The sequence below is a fragment of the Schistocerca americana genome, chromosome 1, assembly GCF_021461395.2.
Source record: "Schistocerca americana isolate TAMUIC-IGC-003095 chromosome 1, iqSchAmer2.1, whole genome shotgun sequence".
Taxonomy (NCBI): domain Eukaryota; kingdom Metazoa; phylum Arthropoda; class Insecta; order Orthoptera; family Acrididae; genus Schistocerca; species Schistocerca americana.
The window spans coordinates 1,184,237,694-1,184,261,038 of NC_060119.1; the positions used below are offsets into that span (position 1 = coordinate 1,184,237,694).

Genomic DNA, 23,345 nt, shown 5'->3' on the forward strand with positions numbered 1-23,345 from the left:
GCTAGTTGATTTACGTTTTAGGAATCCATTTTGATTTTCAAACACTATATTGCGGTTGTTGAGAAAATTTATAATTCAATTATACAGGGTGGTCCATTGATAGTGACCAGGCCAAATATCTCACAAAATAAGCATCAAACAAAAAAACTACAAAGAACGAAACTCATCTAGCCTGAAGGGGGAAACCAGATGGCGCTATGGTTGGCCTGCTAGATGGTGCTGCCATAGGTCAAACGGATATCAACTGCATTTTTTTAAATAGGAACCCCCATTTTTTTATTACATACTCTTGTAGTACATAAAGAAATATGAATGTTTTAGTTGGACCACTTTTTTTGCTTTGTGACAGATGGCGCTGTACTAGTCACAAACATATGGCTCACAATTTTAGATGAGCAGTTGGTAACAGGTAGGTTTTTTAAATTGAAATACAGAATATAGGAACGTTTCAACATTTTATTTCAGTTGTTCCAATGTGATACATGCAGCTTTGTGAACTTATCATTTCTGAGAACGCATGCTGTTACAGCGTGATTACCTGTAAATACCACATCAATGCAGTAAATGCTCAAAATGATGTCCGTCAACCTCAATGCATTTGGCAATGTGTGTAATAACATTCCTCTCAACAGTGAGTAGTTTGCCTTCCATAATTTTCGCACATGCATTGACAATGTGCTGACGCATGTTGTCAGGGATTGTAGGTAGACCACGATAGCAAATATCCACAGAAAGAAATCCGGGGACATCAGATCTGGTGAAAGTGTGGGCCATGGTATGGTGCTTCGATGACCAATCCACCTGTCATTAAATATGCTATTCAATACCACTTCAAGCGCATGCGAGGTGTGTGCTGGACATCCATCATGTTGGAAGTACATCGCCATTGTGTCATGCAGTGAAACATCTTGTAGTAACATTGGTAGAACATTATGTAGGAAATCAGCATACATTGCACCATTTAGATTGCCAGCCATAAAAAAGGGACCAATTATCCTTGCTCCCATAATGCCGCATCATACATTAACCCGCCAAGGTCACTGATGTTCCACTTGTCACAGCCATCGTGGATTTTCCATTGCCCAATACTGCATATTATGCCAGTCTACGTTACCATTGTTGGTGAATAATGCTTTGTCGCTAAATAGAACGCATGCAGAAAATCCGTCATCATCCCATAATTTCTCTTGCACCCAGTGGCAGAAGTGTACATGATGATCAAAGTCATCGCCATGCAATTCCTGGTGCATAGAGGTACGGTACAGGTGCAATCGATGTTGATGTAGCATTCTCAACACTGACGTTTTTGAGATTCCCGATTCTCACGCAATTTGTTTGCTACTGATGTTCGGATTAGCTGCGACAGCAGCTAAAACACCTACTTTGGCATCATCATTTATTGCAGGCCATGGTTGATGTTTCACATTGTAATGGTCGCCTAGTCGTTGATATTGCTAATTGCTGTAATCGCACTATTTCACTCCCATTTACGGAGCTTGTTAGCACTTGATGTTTGGTTGGCGCCATTAAAATGTGTTGTAGTAATCGCTGCTGCTTGCTGGATCGCTGCTGTGTCTCGATGCTGATGCTGGCTCTAAATCTGGTTGTCTAGGGTTAAAAACATGAGGTCCCGTGTTTTTTATGTGCTTTTGATGATAAAGAACGAGCAAAACCAACAAATATGTAACCTTCAAATATTTATTACTCTGGTGGCCATCTTAATTCCACTGTCCACCAAAGACCATGACACAACACAAAGTAGTACTTCCATTACATGATCTTTGCATTGTTTATCCACCTCAAACAATAACACACAAACACACTCTACCAAAGTGACATTCTGACTGCCTCTTCGACCCTTCTTGCTGCTTGTATTTATAACATTGTCAAAGAACTACTAAAAAGAGATATCGTTTATAAGTCACATGTACATCTGTTATCGTAATTTGTGCAGATAAGTTATTAATTTGCATCGAGTGACATAATTTAACATGTTATGAAAATGACAGACAGATTTGTTGACTTGACAGAATAATTCTTTGTTACAAAAAGGCCATTTTTTAGAAGTTTGTCAATTGACTTCTCTAATTTGCATAAATAAGTAATTAACATAAATTATTAAGAATTACATTGGTTTTCGTCTAAAACAGGATTGATTTCGTGAATACTGAGTGAAACCGCTCCTAGTGAATAAATAGGTTTCACTGAGTGATTTTTATTTAAGGAGATCCAAAATACCTAAGTTGGCCACTATTTTTCGTACTTCATATTAATTATTTAAGATAAACTTAGTGTTTTTACATGATGACATTTGCTGTATCAGTGACCAAGTGATATTAACTTTTGTGTGGGTCAGTTATTCAGTATAATTTAATGGGTTGACTGTTTATGGAGACATGTTGTGCAATCATTGTTAACATACACAATAACTCTTCTATAATCATAAATACTCGTTAAACTGGTTGAATTTGGAGGGTATCACTTACTTCATTAAAGTAAAGCCTTTAATATGTTCTGTTACAACATGTGGCTGAAGACTTCCTGTTTCCTTAAATAACATAACTATCAGTCAAATGGTCCGGACACTTGGATGATGTCGTCCAGGATACCGAGCAGCATACATAGCACACGCGCGTTGGGCATTTTGATCACAATAGCCATACATCAACATGATACCGACTTTTTCCGCAATTGGTAAACAGTCCATTTTAACACAGGAAATGTATCACGAAGCAAATACCGTCTGCACTGGCGGAATGTTACGTGATACCATGTACTTACACGTTTGTGACTATTAGAGCGCCATCTGTCAGAAAGCAAAAAAAGTAGTCCAACTAAAACATTCATGTTTATTTATGTACTACACGAATATGTAATAAAAAAAATGTGGGTTCCTAGTTTTAAAAAGACGCAGTTGATATCTGTTTGACCTATGGCAGCGCCATCTTGGGGGCCAACCATAGTGCCATCTGGTTTCCCCCTTCAAGCTAGACAAGTTTCGTTCTTTGTAGTTTTTTTGTTTGACGCTTATTTCATGAGGTATTTGGTCTGGTCATGATCAGTGGACCACCTTGTATATGACTTATTCAACTATATTGGAAGTGATGAAAACTGTCAAGATAGGCCTATAATTTTCAGTTTTGTACTTGTCAACTTTTTTTAGAGATCAGTGTTACCTGGACTATTTTCAGTCTGTGGGAAGGTGCTAGGTTCTATTATGTTATTTTCTGCTAAAGACAGTGATACAGAGACATTTTGTGTGCACACTTTTAATGCGGTAATTTTGATGCTGTTGTTCCCAACAGAAATGGAGGGTTTTAAAGAGCTAATGATGTTCATTATTTCTTTGCAATTTCTGGGATCTAGGTATAGGCTCTCCTACTGAAGAAAAGTATCCATTGAATATGTCTGCAATTTCAAGTTGACCCTTTATGAACATTCCATTGTGGTTAATAATGAACTCCCAGCAGTAGTTGTCTCTGCATGTTCAAAACTGTTCATCATGGCCCAGACACCAGCAGTAATATTGTGTCAAGCCTGAAGCTTGTTTGCAACATAAATGCTCCCAGTCAGTCTTAATAAATCTAAGTAGTATTCATGGTAAATTTTGATGTCTGCCCTTAGTTTGAGATTTTCTTTGTCATTCGACACTGAACTATTGAATAATTTTAATTATAATTAAATCATTTAATTGTTATAACATGTTTTAATATAATTGTCATTTTATTGAAACTGCCATCACATTATGAAGACAATGATATTTCTTGTGACCTGCATGTCATTAGAGTATATCTTTAAGTTTACAGTATAAATCTTCATCATCATCAGCAGCAGCAACAAATTCGATCACTTGATGATGTGGCCTCTTTGAGTTGGTGTGATTTCTGCCAATCTTGAGCTTCCTGTTGCCAGTTCAATCATAAGTTTTTTTTTTCCATATAGGAAATATAGATTGCTACTTACCGTAAAGAAGACACATCAAGTTGCAGATAGGTACAATTAAAAGACATTCACATATAGCTTTCAGCCACAGCCTTCATCAATAAAGAGTTACTAAACACAGCCTTCCGAAATGCCTTCACAAAAGATGACAAAGTAAATATTCCAGCATTCGAACCAAGAACAGCTGCCATCATGAGTAACAAAGAAGTAAATATCCTCAGACTTGTGAATCAACTTAAATCACTTAATAAAAGCAAGTCTTCTGGTCCAGACTGAATACCAATTAGGTTCTTTTCCGAATATGCTGATGCATTAGCTTCATACTTAACAATCATATACAACCATTCACTCGATGAAAGATCCATACCCAAAGACTGGAAAGTTGCACAGATCACACCAATATTCAGGAAAGGTAGTAGGATTAATCCACTAAATTACAGGCCCATATCATTAATGTTGATAAGCAGCAGGATTTTGAAATATCGTGTTCGAACATTATGAATTACCTCAAAGAAAATGGCCTATTGACACACAGTCAACATGGATTTAGAAAACATCGTTCTTGTGAAACACAACTAGCTCTTTATTCACATGAAGTGTTGAGTGATATTGACAAGGGATTTCAGATTGATTCCTTATTTCTGGATTTCTGGAAGGATTTTGACACTGTACCACACAAGAGGCTTGTAGAGAAATGGTGTGCTTATGGAATTTCATCTCAGTTATGTGACAGGATTTATGATTTCCTGTCAGAGAGGTCACAGTTCATAGTAACTGACAGAAAGTCATTGATTAAAACTGAAGTGATTTCTGGCATTCCCCAAGGTAGTGTTATATGCCCTTTGATGTTCCTTATCTGTATAACAATTTTGGAGTCAGTCTGAGCAGCCATCTTAGAATGTTTGCAGATGACGCTGTCGTTTATTGAGTAATAAAGCCATCAGAAGATCGAAACAAACTGCAAAATGATTTAGAAAAGATATCTGAGTGGTGCAAAAATTGGCAGTCAACCCTAAATAACGAAAAGTTTGAGTTCATCCACATAAGCGCTAAAAGGAATCCATTAAACTTTGGTTACGTGGTAACTCAGTCAAATCTAAAGGCGTAAATTCAACTAAATACCTAGGAATTACAATTATGAACAACTTAAATTGGAAGGAACACATAGAAATGTTGTGAGGAAGGCTAGCCAAAGACTGCATTTTATTGGCAGGACGTTTAGAAAATGCCTACACTATGCTTGTCTGTCCTGTTTTAGAATACTGCTGCATTGTGTGGGATCCTTACCAGATAGGACTGACAGAGTACATCGAAAAAGTTAAAGAAGGGCAGCATGTTTTGTATTATCATGAAATATGGGAGTGTTACTGAAATGATACAGGGTTTGGGCTGGACATCAAAAGAAAGGCATTTTTTGATGCAACAGTATCTTCTCACTAAATTCCAATCACCAACTTTCTCCTCCGAATGCAAAAATATTTTGTTGACACCAACCTACATAGGGAGAAATGATCACCATAATAAAATAAGGGAAATCAGAGCTCTTACAGAAAGATAAAGGTGTTCGTTCTTTCCGTGCACTGTACGAGATTGTAATAATAGAGAATTGTGAAGATGGTCCGATGAACCCTCTGCCAAACATCGAAATGTGATTTGCAGAGTATTCATGTAGATGAAGATGCAACTTGATGTGTCTTCTTTATGGTAAGGAACAATCTATATCTTCCTATATTGTCGATATTCCTACCTGGAGTTTCCATTGTTTGGTTTTATCATAGTTCATTTTTAGGCCACCCTCAGAGCAGACTGATGCAAGTTCGATAACCAGTACTTGAAATTATTCTATAGTATAAACAATGATCACATTTCCTGTAAATAAGATCTCCTAACCAACGTTATACTTTCACGTACTTGAGGCTCATGTCTGCAGGAAGACATTTAATTGTAATAAAAAAAATGTTGCAATTAAGAAACAGAGAAAATTGGCTACTAAACAACTAAAAATGTAGAAATGAGTTCCTACTGAACTGAAACAGTTCTTGCAGAATGAGGAGGAGCATAAATTAGGACAAGACAGTGAATGAGATGAAATGTTTCTACATTTTAGCAGAACATATAATGATTGAAAGTAAATATTGTATGCCAAAGTAGCATTCATACTGGATTCCTACATTTTGCTAAGACTGTGGTATCAGTTACTCTGAGTGCATTAGTTTTAATAAGGAGAAATCAACAGATGCGACACAAGGCTCATGCATATTCCAAGGTAGTTCCAGTAAAAATATCATAACTCTGGAAAAAAACAACAAAATGGCCTCAATGATCAAGATATCTGTACACTCTAGACAGCCCACTCAAAAGTAAAGCTTTGTCGCTCACCACTAAGATGAAGATATATAACACCATTATCTGCACTGTGATACTGTATGGTTCAGAAAGCTGGATGCTTAGCAAGAAAGAAAGAAAAAACTGAATGTTTTCAAAAGAAAAGTGATGAGAAAAATGTGGAGATCTGTGGTGGTGAATGGAACATGGAGAGCTCAAAAGAACACTGAAATTTATCAGTTAATGAAGCAGCCCACAGTCATCCAGAAATTAAAAAGTAGGAGACTGCAATGGGCTGGGCATATGGCAAGAATGGAAACAAACAAAATTCCTAAGAAGGCATTTGACAGCATTCTCCAAGCAACAAAACCATTGGGTCAACCTTGCAATGGTGGAACGGTGACATAAAGAAGGACGTTGGAGAATTAGGAATCCCTGGAGGGTGGGGTGAGACAGTGAGAGACAGAAGAAGATGGAAGCATATTGTGGATGCAGCGTATGTCTATAGGGCCTGTGATCACTGAAAAGAAGAAGAAGTTCCATGGAACTTTTACTATTCATGGTATATTACAGGATATTGCAGGATGGAAACAATAAACAAAAATTAAGGAAGGCAACTACTCACCTGCTCCTATTCCTATACACCACATCAGTCATCTACAGGTGGGTGGTTGTGTTTCTTTATTGTTCAAGATACACACAAATTACCTTGAGAATAATATCAGAAACTCTCTGAGGCTGATCACAGATGATACTGTTGTAAAAAGAGATGTCACAAAACCCAGAAACTTTAGCAAAATTCAGGAAGCCCTTCAAAGGTTCAGCTTTTGGTACAAGGACTACCCACTGATCTTCAACATGAATAAATATGATATACTGCACACAAATATGTGGAGTAGCAATTATTGTTAGATTAGAGAATTGGGGACTAAGAACTGGAACCAACTGCAACTGTTAAATATTTGAAAGTGTATATCTTATAACTAGCCTGTAATTAGATGACTAAACTAAGATTTTAATCTATTGCCAGCTATTAAAAAGTCACCTTTGCTGAAATAAAATGTTTGTAGCCTGACTGTTATCTGCTTGCTGAAATAAGTTTGTAGTACTCTAATTACCAATTAATGAAGGTGACACATATTTGGCTTTAACTTTTCTATCTATTCACAAAACTGAAGAATTTACCATGAACTTATAAGCATTATGCTGAGTGGTACAGACTACATTCCACAAAGACTGATATGAAACTGACACACATGATATCTGCCATGTAATCATAATAATGTTACAACAATTAAGAAACAGTCTTACATTAATGGAAAAATAGTTTTACCAATATTGTAATTAAAATTTGGAGATTTACAAATGTTACACATAACATAAATTGCAGTGTCAAGCAATGGAAAATCCAAGCTAAAGTTTTCCGGGCACAAAAACGTGCAGTAAGAATTATATGTGGTGTGAACTCAAGAACATCCTGCAGAAGCCTGTTTAGGGAACTAGGGATACTAACTACAGCTTCCCAATATATTTATTCCTTAATGAAATTTGTCATTAAAAATATATCACTTTTTCAAACCAATAGCTCAATTCATGGAATCAATACTAGAAATAAGAATAATCTTCACAAGGATTTAAAGTCACTTAGTCTTGTACAAAAAGGTGTGCATTATTCAGGAACACACATTTTCAATAACTTGCCAGCAGCCATAAAAAGCTTAACAACCAATGAAATTCAGTTTAAGAGAAGCCTAAAGGATTTATTGGTGGCCAACTCCTTCTACTCCATTGATGAATTTCTGAGGAAAACCAACTGATTTGTATATAAGTACAACATATCTTCTGCACAATTTCAGTGCAGTAATGTGTTCACTGAAAATTTGTGTGTGTGTGTGTGTGTGTGTGTGTGTGTGTGTGTGTGTGTGTGTGTGTAAGTATAATCTAACTTCTGCACCATTTCAGTGCAGTAATGTGTTCATTGTAAATAAGTATTACAGTAGTTGTATTACATGTTTCTTACCTTATAAATAAATAAAAAACTTTTTTATTTTAAATTCAGTGCAATAGTATCTGTAAAATGACTCTTAGTGTTCATTAAAAAATGACGATCATTCCACTTGGGACCTGTGGAATGGTACATTAGCTTATTTGTTTTAGTTTAAATATTTGTCATGTATTGTTGTTTTTCTGACATGTTCCACATCCTGGAGGACCTCCTCACTACGGATCAATTGGAATGAAAGTAAATCTAATCTAATCTAATCTAATCTAGAGAAGGAAAGTTGCTACTCGCCATATAGCGGAGATGCTGAGTCGCGATGGGCACAACAAAAAGATTCACACAATTATAGCTTTCAGCCATTAAGGCCTTCATCAGCAGTAGACACACACACACACACACACACACACACACACACACACACACACACACACACACACACACAACTTGGACACATGTCTGCAGTCTCGGAGAGCTGAAACCACACTGCTGTTCGCAGCTCTCTGAGACTGCAGACGTGTGTGCAAGTTGCATTTGCGTGCGTGTGTGTGTGTGTGTGTGTGTGTGTGTGTGTGTGTGTGTGTGTGTGTGTGTGTGTCTGCTGCTGACAAAGGCCTTAATGACCGAAAGCTGTAATTGTGTGAATCTTTTTGTTGTGCCTATCGCGATTCAGCATCTCCGCTATATGGTGAGTAGCAACTTTCCTTCTCTGGCATCGATAAATTGCAGTGTGTTAGACATCACCTATTGCTTTAATAATATTTCTGGGTATTTTATGAGCTTTGCAAGAAAATATACTATATCATTCTTCAGAACAGTATTTTTTACTTATTTACAAATTATTCCAAGCTGGTTCTTCAGTGACCACAAAGACATTTAATAGGCAGCTCACCTAAGGAGGCTGAGCTTTCAGGGCCTCTTGCACCAACTACCATTGACCTCTGTACACCCAAACCTATTTGCAGTGGTGTTGGGTACTTTTGGCCTGGTGCCTCATTGATTGGAGTAGAATTGTCTTAACTGTCTTCAGTGGTGAGCTCCAGTTCAGAATGAACCGTGGTGACTGCTGAAGACATATCTGAAGATGGCCCGGACAACAATGGGATACCAACCTGACTTTTACCCACCATATGGTCCAACAACCAGAAGTGATGGTATGGGCTGTCATTTCATTTCACAGCAGAACCACATTGGTTGTCATTTACAGTTCCCTTACAGCACAATGGTATGTTGACAATATTCTTCTCCTCATTTTGTTGCCCTTCATTCCAAGCCATCCTGGGCTTACATTTCAGTAATATAATGCCTGCCTGCACACAGTAAGAATTTCTATTGCTTGTCTTCATGCTTTCCAAACGCTGTTTTGGCCAGCAACATCAATGGATCTCTCCCCAATTGCGAATATTTGAAGCATTGTCGGCAGGGTCCTCCAAACCGCTTGTGATTTTGATGATCTAACGTGCCAATTGGACAGCATTTGGAGCAATATTCTTCAGATTGACATCCAATAACTCTATCAGTAAAAATGCCAAGCTGAATAACTGCTTGAGTGAGGAACAGAGGTGAACCATTGTGTTATTGACTTACTTGATTTGTGAAGTTCATTTTTGTGGATAAACCATCCAATTTTTGGAAATTGTAATCGTTTGTTTGTCTGTACATGTACATCATGCCTACCACCAATTTCCATACCATTTAAATAATTCTTTCTTGGAGTCTCTCTCTCTTTTGCTCTCTCTCATTCTCATTTTTTTTCTCAGGGTGTTTATCAAATGTAAACTGAAATAAAGTTCACACAATGGTAAACATACAAAACTTCCTAGCAGATTAAAACTGTGTACTGGACTGGGACTGGAACTCACAAACTTTGATTTTTGCAGGTAAAGGTAAAGGTCTTGGATTCGAGTTCTGATCCAGCACGCAGTTTTAATCTGCCTGGATGTTGCCCACAAAACCGGAAGGTCTAGGTTCAATTCCCGGTCTGGCAGACTGCTGTAATCTACAGGAAGCTTCAAATCAGTGCATATTCCTCTGCAGAGTGAACGAATCATTCTGGTGAACATATGAATTCATAATTTAAATGGAACCCATAATGTGTGAGTAGAATATTCTGCTGTGGTATCAGGTATTCAAACTGATGTGGAATCGGTCACATCAGCAACTGTTATACCACTCTGCAGTGTTACAATCTGGAGCAGTTTAAAATGGAACAATCACATAAAATTAGTTGTAGCAAATACCAAACTGAGATTTACTGGTAGAATATTATGCAAACATAAAGCACATATACAGGAGATAGCTTATAGAACCCCCACGTATCCAATTGTTGAGTGTTACTCTTCAGTCCGGAACCCTTCCCATACAAAATTAATAGAAGAAATAGAAAAGACCCAAGAAAGAGTGGACATCATCATACATTCATTTAGTAAATGCAAGAGTTTCATGATGATGCTCACTGAACTCCAGTCAGATTTTCTGTGCATTATTCACAAATAGAACATTAAAAAGGAAAATGACAGTGGTGTACACAATATCCTTAATCACTAACAATTAGGTGACTTGTATAATAAAGGTGTAGATTTACCGACAGAGACTGAGATTACAAAGTACCAATAATAACCAGAATTCATTATAATGGTCATATTGATTCATCATGCTCTATAGAAACCATCATGAAGAATGAAGTCAAGGCTCACTTGAATAAGGTAGCGACACTGCACATAATTGCATTGATAATTAACTATTGTTAAACTCAAATAACTATTTCTGCTTACTGAAATTAAATATAATGTAGTAAAATTAACAGAAATACTTTGAAAAAAAGCTGCTGCCTCTCCAGTTATTTTAAACAGCTGCTATTCATCTTTTATTATAAGGTAATATCAATATTTATAGTATAGTAGAACAATAGTAATCTGTGCACTGTAAAAATAGATGCTTGTTTACAATGTGCTTTGCTACCGTCCATTATGAATATCCGGGCTGTTATGGCATGGTCGATTGATGAATTTTGTCTCAGTTTCCAACGTTTCGTCCTCGTCTGTGGGAGACATCTTCAAGGGGGTCTGTAGCTCGATGGAAGGTCCAACACAACCGCTGGCTCGCTACTTGTAATATCTCCAACACTAATTTTGAATCTTTGTATCTACGTAAGGAGATAACTTGAAGAAGTAGTTCATCATATTGACTATTTCAAATTTTTTAATGATTTGTAGACTTTCTCTGTTTCCTCATTATGTATGTTGAAAGCTTGTTAAAGGCTTTCTTCCAGAATACAGAAGCCCATTCTAAACATTAATCAAGTGACAGCCTATTTGGAGATTATTTTTCTGTTTTGCATTTTGGTTCTGTAGATTCCAGTTCAACTGGCTGATTTTTAACATTATCAGTGTTTTCTGTTATACATACACTGAAGGGGCAAAGAAACTGGTATACCTGCCTAATATCGTGTAGGGTACCCAAGAGCATGCAGAAGTGCCGCAACTGATGTCTGAAGCAGTGCTGGGGGGAACTGATGCCATGAATCCTGTAGGACTATCCAAAAATCCGTGAGAGTATGAGGGAGTGGAGATCTCTTCAGAATGGCACATTGCACAGCATCCCAGATATGCTCAATAATGGTAATGTCTAGGGAGATTGGTGGCCAGCAGAAGTGTTTAAACTCAAGAGAGAGTTCCTGGAGACACTCTGCAGCAATTATGGATGTGTAGGATGTCGCATTGTCCTAATGGAATTGCCCAAGTCTGTTGGATTGCACACTGGACATGCAGGGTATCAGACAGGATGCTTACATATGTGTCACCTGTCAGAGTCATATCTAGATGTATCAGGGCTCCATATCACTCCAACTGCACATTCCCCACACCATTACAGAGCCTCCATCAGCATGAACATGCAGCGTCCATGGATTCACGAGGTTGTCTCCATACCCGTACATGTCCATACACATGATGCAGTTTGAAATGAGACTCGTCTGACCAGGCAATATGTTTCCAGTTGTCAACAGTCCATTGTTGCTGTTGATGGGCCCAGGCAAGGCATAAAGCTTTATATTGTGCAGTCATCAAGGGTACATGAATAGGCCTTCAGCTCCCAAAGCCCATATCAATGATGTTTTCTTGAATGGTTCACATGCTGACACTTGTTGATGGCCCAGCATTGAAATCTGCAGCAATTTATGGTAGAGTTGCACTTCCATCTCATTGAACAGTTCTCTTCAGTTGTCATTGGTCACTTTCTTGCAGGTTCTTTTTCTGACTGCAGTGATGTCATAGAGTTGACATTTTATCAGATTACTGATATTCACAGTGCACTCGTGAAATGGTCATTTGGTAAAATCCCTACTTCATTGCTACCACAGAGATGATGGGTCCCATTGCTCATGTGCCAATCATAACACCACTTTCAAACTCACTTAAATGTTGATTACTTGCCATTGTAGCAGCAGTCAACAATCTGACAACCGTACCAGACACTTGTCTTATATAGGCGTTGCCGAACGCAGCGTCATATTCTGCCTCTTCACATATCTCTGTATTTGAATATGCATGCCTATACCAGTTTCTTCGATGCTTCAGTGTATAAAGCAACCAAATTCGGCATGGAAACATCAGGCCTCGCACATATCAGTACTGTGGGGTTTATAACCTCCTAACTCCTGTAGGGGCAGAGATACGAGCAAAAACGTGTTCGTCCACCCCCTGATGTGCAGGTTACCCTGCACAACAGACATGTTGTGTGGGGACATTATGGGCCAGCCAAATCAACTTGTTGTGCAGGATAGCCTACAGGTCAGGGGCAAGAAATGGTTTCCCAATTCCCTGACATGTAGCTTGCCCTTCATGACAGTGTGCTGTGTTGGTGTAGTATCAGCCTGCTGTAATGACCTGCTTTGTGTGAGAGGGAAATAAATGATTTTTGAGCCCCTGATGTGTAGACTGCTTTGTATGACAAGCATGTTGTTGGAGTAGTATCGGTCTGCTTTACTGAACTATGTAGCAGGTGCTACACAGGCTGATCAGCTTGATTGGTGACAGGTTGGGATGGATACAGGAGGGAGTGGACAGATTGAGGGGGAGGAGGAAATGTTTAGAAAGAGGGTAGGAGGGGGAGATGCATGACTCAGATGGAAGATGTAGAGGGGAGGTGGACAGGCAGAGATGGAAAGAGAGAGGGGTGGTGGGTATAGTTAGAGGCTGGGAGGAGGGAGATATGGCCAGAAAGAATGGATGGAGGAAATGGACAAAAAGAGGGAGAGGAGAAGATGGAGAGATGGAGAGACAGAGAGAATGGGGAGTAGGAGATAGACAGATAGAGGAGGGAGGATGAGATGGACAGACAGAGAGAGGAGGAGGTGGACACAGAGAGGGGAGGATGAGTTGTGTTAAATACATGTGCTGAATGCATACATGGGCAAAGCATGGAGGAAATGCTAGCATATCTTTAAATCTATATGGAAGTGAATGTAAGAATTCCAAGATCTTTGAAGACAGTTCTCAAAAACAAAATTTCCCCTACTTTATACAGTATTGTTGTGAAAGCTGGGTTTCTCCTGGCATATAAAATGAGGATGCAGTCAGGCAATGTCTTCAGCAATGTCTAATACTCCCACAGGTGCACACCCCTTCATTTTGAAGGCACAGATGCAATGAGACAGCACTGTGAACAGAAATTTTAAATCTTGTTATATGGGTTACATGTAGAAAGATAACACACACACACCTTAAACAAATAGCACTGCCAGTTACTGATGGGGAATATTAATTAACAAGAGGTGAGCTTATATAGCACTGGCTCCGTCTCTCTTTTGTTTGACCAAGTAGAGAGCAGGAAGGTTGGTTGTACATTGGACAGTCCTTTTACAGGAGGTCAGTTCACAGTCATTTGTAGCCTTATGCTGGTAGTAGAAACCAATCAGCTCAGCATGAAGGGATACTTCATATCTTGTTTTATAAGGCCTATGTCTTCTCAGACTTTGAAAGTTAGTTGATTTAGCCCACCTAGATTCCACTTTCCACCACAATGGTTATATTGAAAGACAGATGAGATGCATGTTGCATTATCGACCAACCATGAATCAGGTGAGTCATGGAAATAATAGGATAGCACCGAAGTCAACAGCCTCTTAGCGTTACACTGTTAGAATTTCCAACAGGATTGGTTGTATTCATCAGGAACATGGTTTGAAGTGTCCAGAATGAGATATTCACTCTACAGCAGAGTGTGCGCTGATATGGAACTTCCTGGCAGATTAAAACTGTGTGCCGGACCAAGACTCGAACTCGGGACCTTTGCCTTTGGCGGGAAAGTGCTCTACCAAGCAGGAGAGCTTCTGTAAAGTTTGGAAGGTAGGAGATGAGGTACTGGCAGAAGTAAATCTGTGAGGACGGGGTGTGAGTCGTACTTGGGTAGCTCAGTGGAGAGCACTTGCCCGTGAAAGGCAAGGTCCCGAGTTCGAGTCTCGGTCCGGCACACAGTTTTAATCTGCCAGGAAGTTTCATGGTATGCAGTGTGTTTTTCAACCACCAACTAAGATCAGGGCCCTTTTAGGATCTGTAAAGGATGATTTCAGTTCCTTGGGGCATGTTATACATTGGCCAGATCATTAGGTCTGCTGAGGACCAGAGTATTGAGCATAAGTGTCACACATGCTTATGATAGATGAGTTAAAATGCTATTGCAGCACAATGCCTTGGCACTGTCATTCTGTCGAGTATATCAACACAGATTCTAGTGTGCACTTCCAGCTCTTGGGATAGTGTGATTAAGGAAATACTTGAGAGTCTACTTCTACACCTACATCTACATACATACATACATACAGTTGAAGCTACTGTATGGTTCATGGAGAAGGGTACCTTGTACCACTAGTAGTCATTTCCCTTCCTTTTCTATTCGCAAATAGCCTGAGGGAAAAATGACTGTCTGCATGCCTCCACATGAGTCTTAATTTCACTTATCTTCACTTATGCAAAATGTGTGTTCGTGGCAGTGGAATCATTCTGCAGTCAGCTTTGAATGTCGGTTCCTCGAAAAGAATGTTGCCCCTTCAGAGATTCCCATTTGAGTTCCCAAAGCATTTCCATAATACTTGAATGTTCTTCATACCTACCAGTAACAAATCTACCAGATTGCCTTTGATTTGCTTCAGTGTCTCCCTTCAATCCAGCGGTTGTGGGGATCCCAAACACTAGAGCAGTACTGAAGAATGGGTCACACTCGTGTCCCATAAATAGTCTCCTGTACGGATGAAACATGCTTCCCTAAAATTTTTCCAATAAACTGAAGTCAACCATTTACCATCCCTGCTACAGTCTTTATGTGCTCGGTCCATTTCATATTGCTCTCAACATATGCCTACATGTTTGATCAATGTGACTGTGTCAAGCAGCACAATATTAATGCTACAGTGAACATTACAGGATTGTTTTTTCCTACTCATCTGCATTAACTTACATTTTTCTACATTTAGAGCTAGCTGCCATTAATCATACCAACTAGAAATTTTGTCTAAATCATCTTGTATCCTCCTACACTCACTCGAGGCCAAACCCTCACAGTACACCACAGCATCATCAGCAAATGCCTGCAGGTTACTGCTCATCCAATCTGTCAGATCATTTATGTATGTAGAGAATAATAGTGGTCCATTCATACTTCCATGGGGCACTTTTGATGATACCCATGTCTCCAATGAACACTCGCCATCTGGAGTCCAGTCATTAAAAAAGTTTTTGAGCCACTTACATATCTGGGAACCTATTCCATACGCCCATGCCTTTGTTAACAAAGTACATTGAGGTACTGTGTCAAATGCCTTTCAAAAATCCAGGCATATGGAATCTGCCTGTTGCCCTTCATCCATAGTACACAGGATGACATATGAGAAAAAGGCATGCTGAGTTTCACATGAGCAGTGCTTTCTAAAACCGTGATCATTTGCAGATTGAATTGTTCTGTCTCAAGGAAATTTATTATATTCAAACTGAGAATACATTCATGAATTCTGCAGAAAACTAGTGATAAAGATATTGGTCTGTAATTTCAGGGGTCTGTTCTTTTACCCTTCTTGTGTGCAAGAGTCATCAGCACTTTTTCCAGCCACTCTTCGCAGTGCGTGAGAGACACACAATTGACGCAAGCTAAGTAAGGGGCCAATGCCACAGAATACTCTTTGTAAAAATGAACTAGAATTTCATCCAGACCTAGGGACTTATTGCCTTTTTTGACTCTTTTAGTTGTCTGTCTATGCCTGAGATACGTATTACTATGTCCTCTATGTGAGAGTCTGTGCAATGGTCAAATGACAGTCTGTTTGTATGATTGTCCTGTGTGAATGATTTCTTAAATGCAAAAGTTAAAACTTTGCTTTCTGTTTTCTATCTTTTAATGCCACATCAGACTGGTCAACATGTGACTGGACAGAAGCCTTTGACCCGTTTCCTTGTTTTACATAGGACAGAATTTTCTTGAGTTTCGGCAAGATCTTTTACTAAGGTATGATGGTGGTAGTTGTTCTACCTTGCTCACAAAGAGAACTGGCATAATTTGTGTGTGATATCTAAAGTGTGCTGCAGCACATTAGCACATGATAACTGGCTGCCACAGCATTCAGCTGATAGTACTTTTGACTCATAACCTCCCTCTACACCATCACAATGATGACACCACTACTGCATGACAGCAATCTCACTGATCCAGTGCTCTCAACACCTGACAAGTAGTTCCTTACCCAACCTTGAACTCTGTGAATGAAATATGGTTTCCTCTGGATGGGGAATCATGGGTCCCTTACAACTTCCATATGTATTCATTGGATATGATACAGTGGATACCATTGTTGAGACATTTTATCGAGCCTTACAATTTATGGGATTTAGATACAGAGGAAAGATATTTCAGTAAAAGCCTTCCCATAACATGATGAATGTGTGTTTGGAATAATAGGTAGAGAATACCTTGAAAGCCAACAGAAAATTCACCACAATTTGCTGATGATATTGTGCAATGTGTTTATATTCTACAGAATACTACCACTGACCCAGAAGAATCCCTAAATGTTGATGAGGAAAGTACTGTAGAGATTGAGCATTCTAGGCAAGTTGCTTCAAATGAGGCTGTAATATTATGAGTCTTTTTTTAAACATTATCTCACATAATAAAATACAAGTTTCATGTTTGTCAGCTATGCTACTTTCAAATTTAGTATCACTTCTCATTTTAAGACAATAAAAGGAATAACATGTTAAGGGAACATATTATGAACTTACTTGTAGTCTGTAATTCTGCTGCTAGCTCATCCCATAATATGTATAAAATGAATCTGTTATGATGAATGTTGTCTCACTGGCCTCATGAAGGCCACTGAGTAAAAACAGCTGCTATCAAGATGTCCACTGATGCCATTTCCTCAACAGTACAACAAGAAAAACAAAAGTGCCAACAATAGTACTGGGAACAGCTGATGCTGGCGTGTGCAGCAACAGCCAGACACTGGCAGTGATACCCAAATGCAGCTGGAGTTACTTAAATGCTCTGGATGCCGTTCTGAGAGACAGACATGTTTGATTCCTTGAGCACTGCTTTGCACTGCTCTCCTCAGTTCCACTCTGATTGCAGAACCACTATATTCACACGCATTAAGCAGCACTGGTTGGTTTCACAATCCTGCTCTGATCTACTGTACTCTGACCACTGAGGTGCTCCTATAGTTTAGTGTCACTCCACTATAACCACAGCCTAAAAGTGATCCACAGAAGAACGCTACTACTACTAATACGAATACCATTATTACTACCTGACCTCACTCTGATTCTGATTTTGTACACTTTTCAGCAGATTGTGTAAAAGCCTCTTCAACAATCTCAGAATATTTTCACTAATGTTCCAGTACATTTGTTCTTAATGAATTATGTTGCAAATAATAAAATTAAGTTCCATATGAAATGTAATTTACACAAACACAATAGAAAACATGAAGATAATGAAACATCCTGGCAGATTAAAACTGTGTGCCGGACCAAGAATCCAACTTGGGAACTTTGCCTTTTGCAGGAGAGCTCCTGTGAAGTTTGGAAGGTGGGCGACAAGGTACTGGCAGTAGTAAAGCTGTGAGGATGGGTCATGAGTTATGCTTGGCTATCTCAGTTGGTAGAGCACTTGCTCGCAAAAGGCAAAGGTCCCAAGTTCAAGTCTTGGTCCGGCCCACACTTTTAATCTGCCAGGAAGTTTCATGCCAGGGCATACTCCACTGCAGAGTAAACATTTCATTCTGGAAACATCCCCCAGGCTGTGTCTAAGTTATGTGTATGCAATACCCTTTCTTCCAGCAGTGCTAGTCCTGCAAGGTTTGCAGGAGGGCTCCTGTGAAGTTTTGAAGGTAGGAGATGAGGTACTGCAGAAGTAAAGTTGTGAGGATGGGTCATGAGTCATGCTTGAGTAGCTCAGTCAGTAGAGCACTTGCCTGTGAAAGGCATAGGTTCCAAGTTCGAGTATCAGCCCAGTACACAGGTTTAATTGGCCAGGAGGTTTCATATCAGTGCACACTTTGCTGCAGAATGAAAATTTCATTCTGGCATAAAATTAATTTTTGTTTACATTTTACTTTTTTGTTTGCGGTCCAGAGTGGGGTCTGTAGCCTTATGGAAAGGCCTTTAACAAGACACCATAAGCATAAATTAGAAAATTGGGAATACATATGAATTATAAAAAAAATTCTACTGGTTCTTTTCCATTTTATCTGAGTGCCTCAATTTGAGGATTGTAGATTCCCTTTACCGGCATGTCCACAGCAGTGTTTATTGTAAACAGGGTTCTGTTCTTATGTTTTAAAATAACTGTTCCTCTTTCACAAATACCAATGTAGTCATGTAAGGTTCGCAGGAGAGCTTGTGTAAAATTTGGAAGGTAGGAGACGTACTGGCAGAAGTAAGGCTGTGAGTACCAGGCGTGAGTCGTGCTTCGGTAGCTCAGTTGGTAGAGCACTTGCCCGCGAAAGGCAAATGTCCCGAGTTCGAGTCTCAGTCGGGCACCCAGTTTTAATCTGCCAGGAAGTTTCATATCAGTGCACACTCCGCTGCAGAGTGAAAATCCCATTCTGGAAACATCCCCCAGGCTGTGGCTAAGCCATGTCTCCGCAATATCCTTTCTTTCAGGAGTGCTAGTTCTGCAAGGTTCGCAGGAGAGCTTCTGTAAAGTTTGGAAGGTAGGAGACGAGGTACTGGCAGAAGTAAGGCTGTGAGTACCGGGCGTGAGTCGTGCTTCGGTAGCTCAGTTGGTAGAGCACTTGCCCGCGAAAGGCAAAGGTCCCAAGTTCGAGTCTCGGTCGGGCACACAGTTTTAATCTGCCAGGAAGTTTCAAACTGCAGATAGTTGGTATAGCTGAAGAGGTGTCAGCATTTTTTGAATTAGTAGCTTTCATGCTGATTATATTACTTTAAATGCAGCCTCAGTGCACAAAAAACAGTTTCTAGTGGGTTAATAATGCGTAATTATAAATGCAGTTTGTGACAGATGCTTTTCCCTTTGTTAATGTATAACTTGGTTCGTTCCATATCCCTTAAGGTATCCTTCGTAATGAGATCATAACCAATGACTAAATGACGAGCTAAAAGATCTTCACTGGACTCACATTTGGGAGGATGACAGCTCAAATCCCTGTTAGGCCACCCAGATTTATGTTTTCCACAATTTCCCTAAATCACTTAAGGCAAATACTGGGATCGTTCCTTTGATAAGGGCATGGCTAATTTCCTTCCCCATCTTTCTCTCACATGAGCTTGTACTCCATCTCTAATGACCTCATTGTCAGCAGGCTGTTAAACTCTAATCTTCCTTTGCAAGATTAAAATCTGAGCTACTCAACTATTCAACTGCTAGTACCTCTATCCTCTCCTATTGTTTTCCACTCATGATTTTCTATTATGGTAGCCATTGTTTTCTGTGTTTGATATTATGATTTTGTAACTATGAAGGCCAAACATACCTTTCACTGAGACACAGCAAAGCTTAGTGTGAAAATTAAATGATGTTAACATGTGTTTGGTATTCAGTTTATATAGTTTATTGATGTAACCAGTGTTGAGTGTGAACTAATTCCTCATCAATAGCCCAGTAGCTGAGGAAGAATTAGTCACCACAGGCCAAATGGAGAAAAATATTGTTAATTTGTGTTATTTTTAATATCATATTTATCTTGCAGTGTTTCCTGTGATGCTGTTAACTGTCTGTTGTTTTGTACCATTAAGGTTGATGACCAAACATGAAATGGGACAATTTATTTCATATAAATTTTTAGTGTAGTAATATATGCTACAAAAATACAGTGTATGAAAATTTGTCTATTTGATCACTTGCTCTAATAGCAGGGAAAATATTGCTGTATTTGTTACTTACTGTCTTTTTAAAAACTTCCATTTTTTTTTATAATCCAAAAAATAATTAACCTTTAAACTAAGTGAACATAAATAAAACCAACAAACTGCAGGGGTCGATTCCAGACTGGAAAAAGAGGTAAAAAGGTCCTATGAACATGTGTCCAGAAATTGACGGTGTTCATGGAACAACAGCAAATTGTCCCAGAACACAGTACAAAATTGCATCGAATCCACGTCACAACAGATGTTCAAACTGGCCTCCATGGTAGCAGTTGTTATGCAGGATACACAGACTGTACTTCGGCTTACACCATGTTGGCAGGCCACTTTCCTGGAGCTTGTACTAGGGTTCATCTCAATATCCTATAGAACCCAGACCTCCAAATCTGGTGCACACACAGTCCATCACCTCCATGCATTTCCATGCACATTCGTGTGTCTGAACGGATCCATGATCACATAAATGCCCAAAAAGGGCTTGAAATGTTGTGTGATGTGGTAGGTGTCTGAGAGGGTACTTGTTTTGTTATAGGCATGCTGCCTCTTGACAATTTCCATCTGCTTAGCCATACACAGACACCATCTCAGCTTGTTCCTGATGTGAATACTGCACCTTTTTCCTCCATTTACTGTCAGGAATCTGTCCTGCAGTTTGTTGGTTTTATTAATGTTTACCTTGTATGTAGTCATGCACTTATTTTCAATTAAAATGACATTTCCTTAGTCTGGTGTATTACCCTTGGTCTGGCATATTGCTATAATGAATTAATATTCTTATAAATGGAGGCGTTGTACCTGGTGCTTTGAATCAGGAATAAACAGAAAATGGACATAATATATTCTTGTATAATGAGACAATGAAAATTATTTTGCAGTGAACTTTTGATCAATCCTGAAACTGGAAATGTGTGGCAGCTGGGCGACATTCTGAAACGACCTACTTTAGGTGAAACATTAATACAAATTGCTGAATATGGTATAGATATTTTCTATAATGGCTGGCTTGGTGAGGACTTTATTCAGGATGTCAAAGATCTTGGAGGAGTCATGACAATGGATGACCTAAGGAATTATGAGTATGTTCATGTATGCAATTCAATTTAAGTTAGAGAAATAATATTACCCTTCTGTCATAAGTGGAGGTTTCCTTGAATCTTCTTAAATATAAGTGTTGTTTATTAGCTCTGGCAATCATGTAACCATAAAAATAATTGTATTAAGGACACTGGTAACATAACTGTTCTTCTCATTTTACAGCTTTTTCTCATATCTTGCTTTACGTTTGACGTGACACAAATACACTTTAAAAATGCATTTTGTATTTATAATGATCTGTTAATGCAGTTATCGTTGTGTGTAGGTGTGTGTGTTGTGTGTGTGTGTGTGTGTGTGTGTGTGTGTGTGTGTGTGTGTAGTACCTGGTCTCTTTCAGACATGTCCAAAAGAACAGATGCCATATCGATTTGGCAGCCATTATGAATTAAGACACAAAGGAATGACAGACATTGGCTGTGACAGGGCATTGATTGAAATCAATGGGGACAGTAGAAAATTTATACTGGACCAGTGTCTCCTGCGTTCTAGGCAGGTGCTCTGACCACTAAGCCATCCAGTCACAGTGGTCATTACAACTGAGTGGACTACCCCAGCATGCCACCCATTAGACTCAAATTCTCAACTTGTCCGCACACTACTAATGTAGTGCCCCTTGGCCAATATCCTCATTACTCATGCCATTTCGCCAATTCCCAAAAGGGTTCGAGCCTGGTGTGCATTGCACTGAAGAGGTCACTGGCTGTCGCACCTTATATATATATATGGTACGCGATCTTTTGGATATATATAATTAGGGCAAGGTAGCCAATAATCTCCTCAGTGCAGATGCACACCAGGCTTGAACTCTTACAGGAATTGATGAAATGCCGTGAGTAATGAGGATCAAGGGCAAGGGGCGCTACAGAATTCAGGGCTACGCTACAATTCAATTTATTTGTGAAAATACAATGTACAATCTCCTACAAATTTAACATATTCACAAGTACCTTTACCTTTAATCCATATAAAAACAGTTTCATTAACAGATAATTTACGTCTATTACGTGTATACAAGGAAAAGGGTGAGGGTGACATATACGTTGATTTGCCAAAGTCTTTATTGGCATTTTCAGTAACATGATATGTTCGATATGCTATGATGTCACGATCAACAAAGCTTTCCAGTCCGGATACATTGGGTACGCCTGTTCCACCACGTACAACAGCCGATAAGGCGGCTCAAGGCCATCTTGGCAGCGCGCCAGCCGCCGAAGACTGACAAACAGCGTACGCGGGCACCTAGTGCGACTAGTGCCCGCGTACGGGATAACGCTCTGCTGGCACTGTGAAATTTTCTAAGTCCCTTATCTCTCGCCGCGCCACTGCGCGGCCATAAAAGCGAGCGCTGACCGCGGAGCGGATCATTCGCGCTGCTGCTGCTGCACAGGCAACTGCATTGAACGCTGCCAAGATGCCTTACAGAAGATACAGTCGCCGTCGTCGTGCAAGACAGACTATATATAAAACAATTGAAGACGTTGAAATGACCACATCTGCCGCCGACAAGAAAAAGAATACGATCAAATCTGTCGCTGCACACGCTCTACTGGACAGACCTGCAGTTTTTTGTGGATGCAGACTGAACTTCAGCATCGACATCAATGATTCGT

The 23,345-nt window shown here is 39.3% G+C and overlaps 1 protein-coding gene across 4 annotated transcripts in view; it reads left to right on the top strand.

The window, feature by feature from the left end:
* LOC124552058 (scoloptoxin SSD14-like) overlaps positions 1-23,345 on the top strand; it is a 447,845-nt gene that overhangs the window by 388,451 nt on the left and 36,049 nt on the right. For all 4 annotated transcript variants that reach the window (XM_047126487.1, XM_047126490.1, XM_047126488.1 and 1 more), the window contains one exon: positions 21,516-21,716. In XM_047126487.1, coding sequence (XP_046982443.1) covers positions 21,516-21,716 — 201 coding nt within the window. The remainder of the gene's footprint in view (positions 1-21,515; positions 21,717-23,345) is intronic.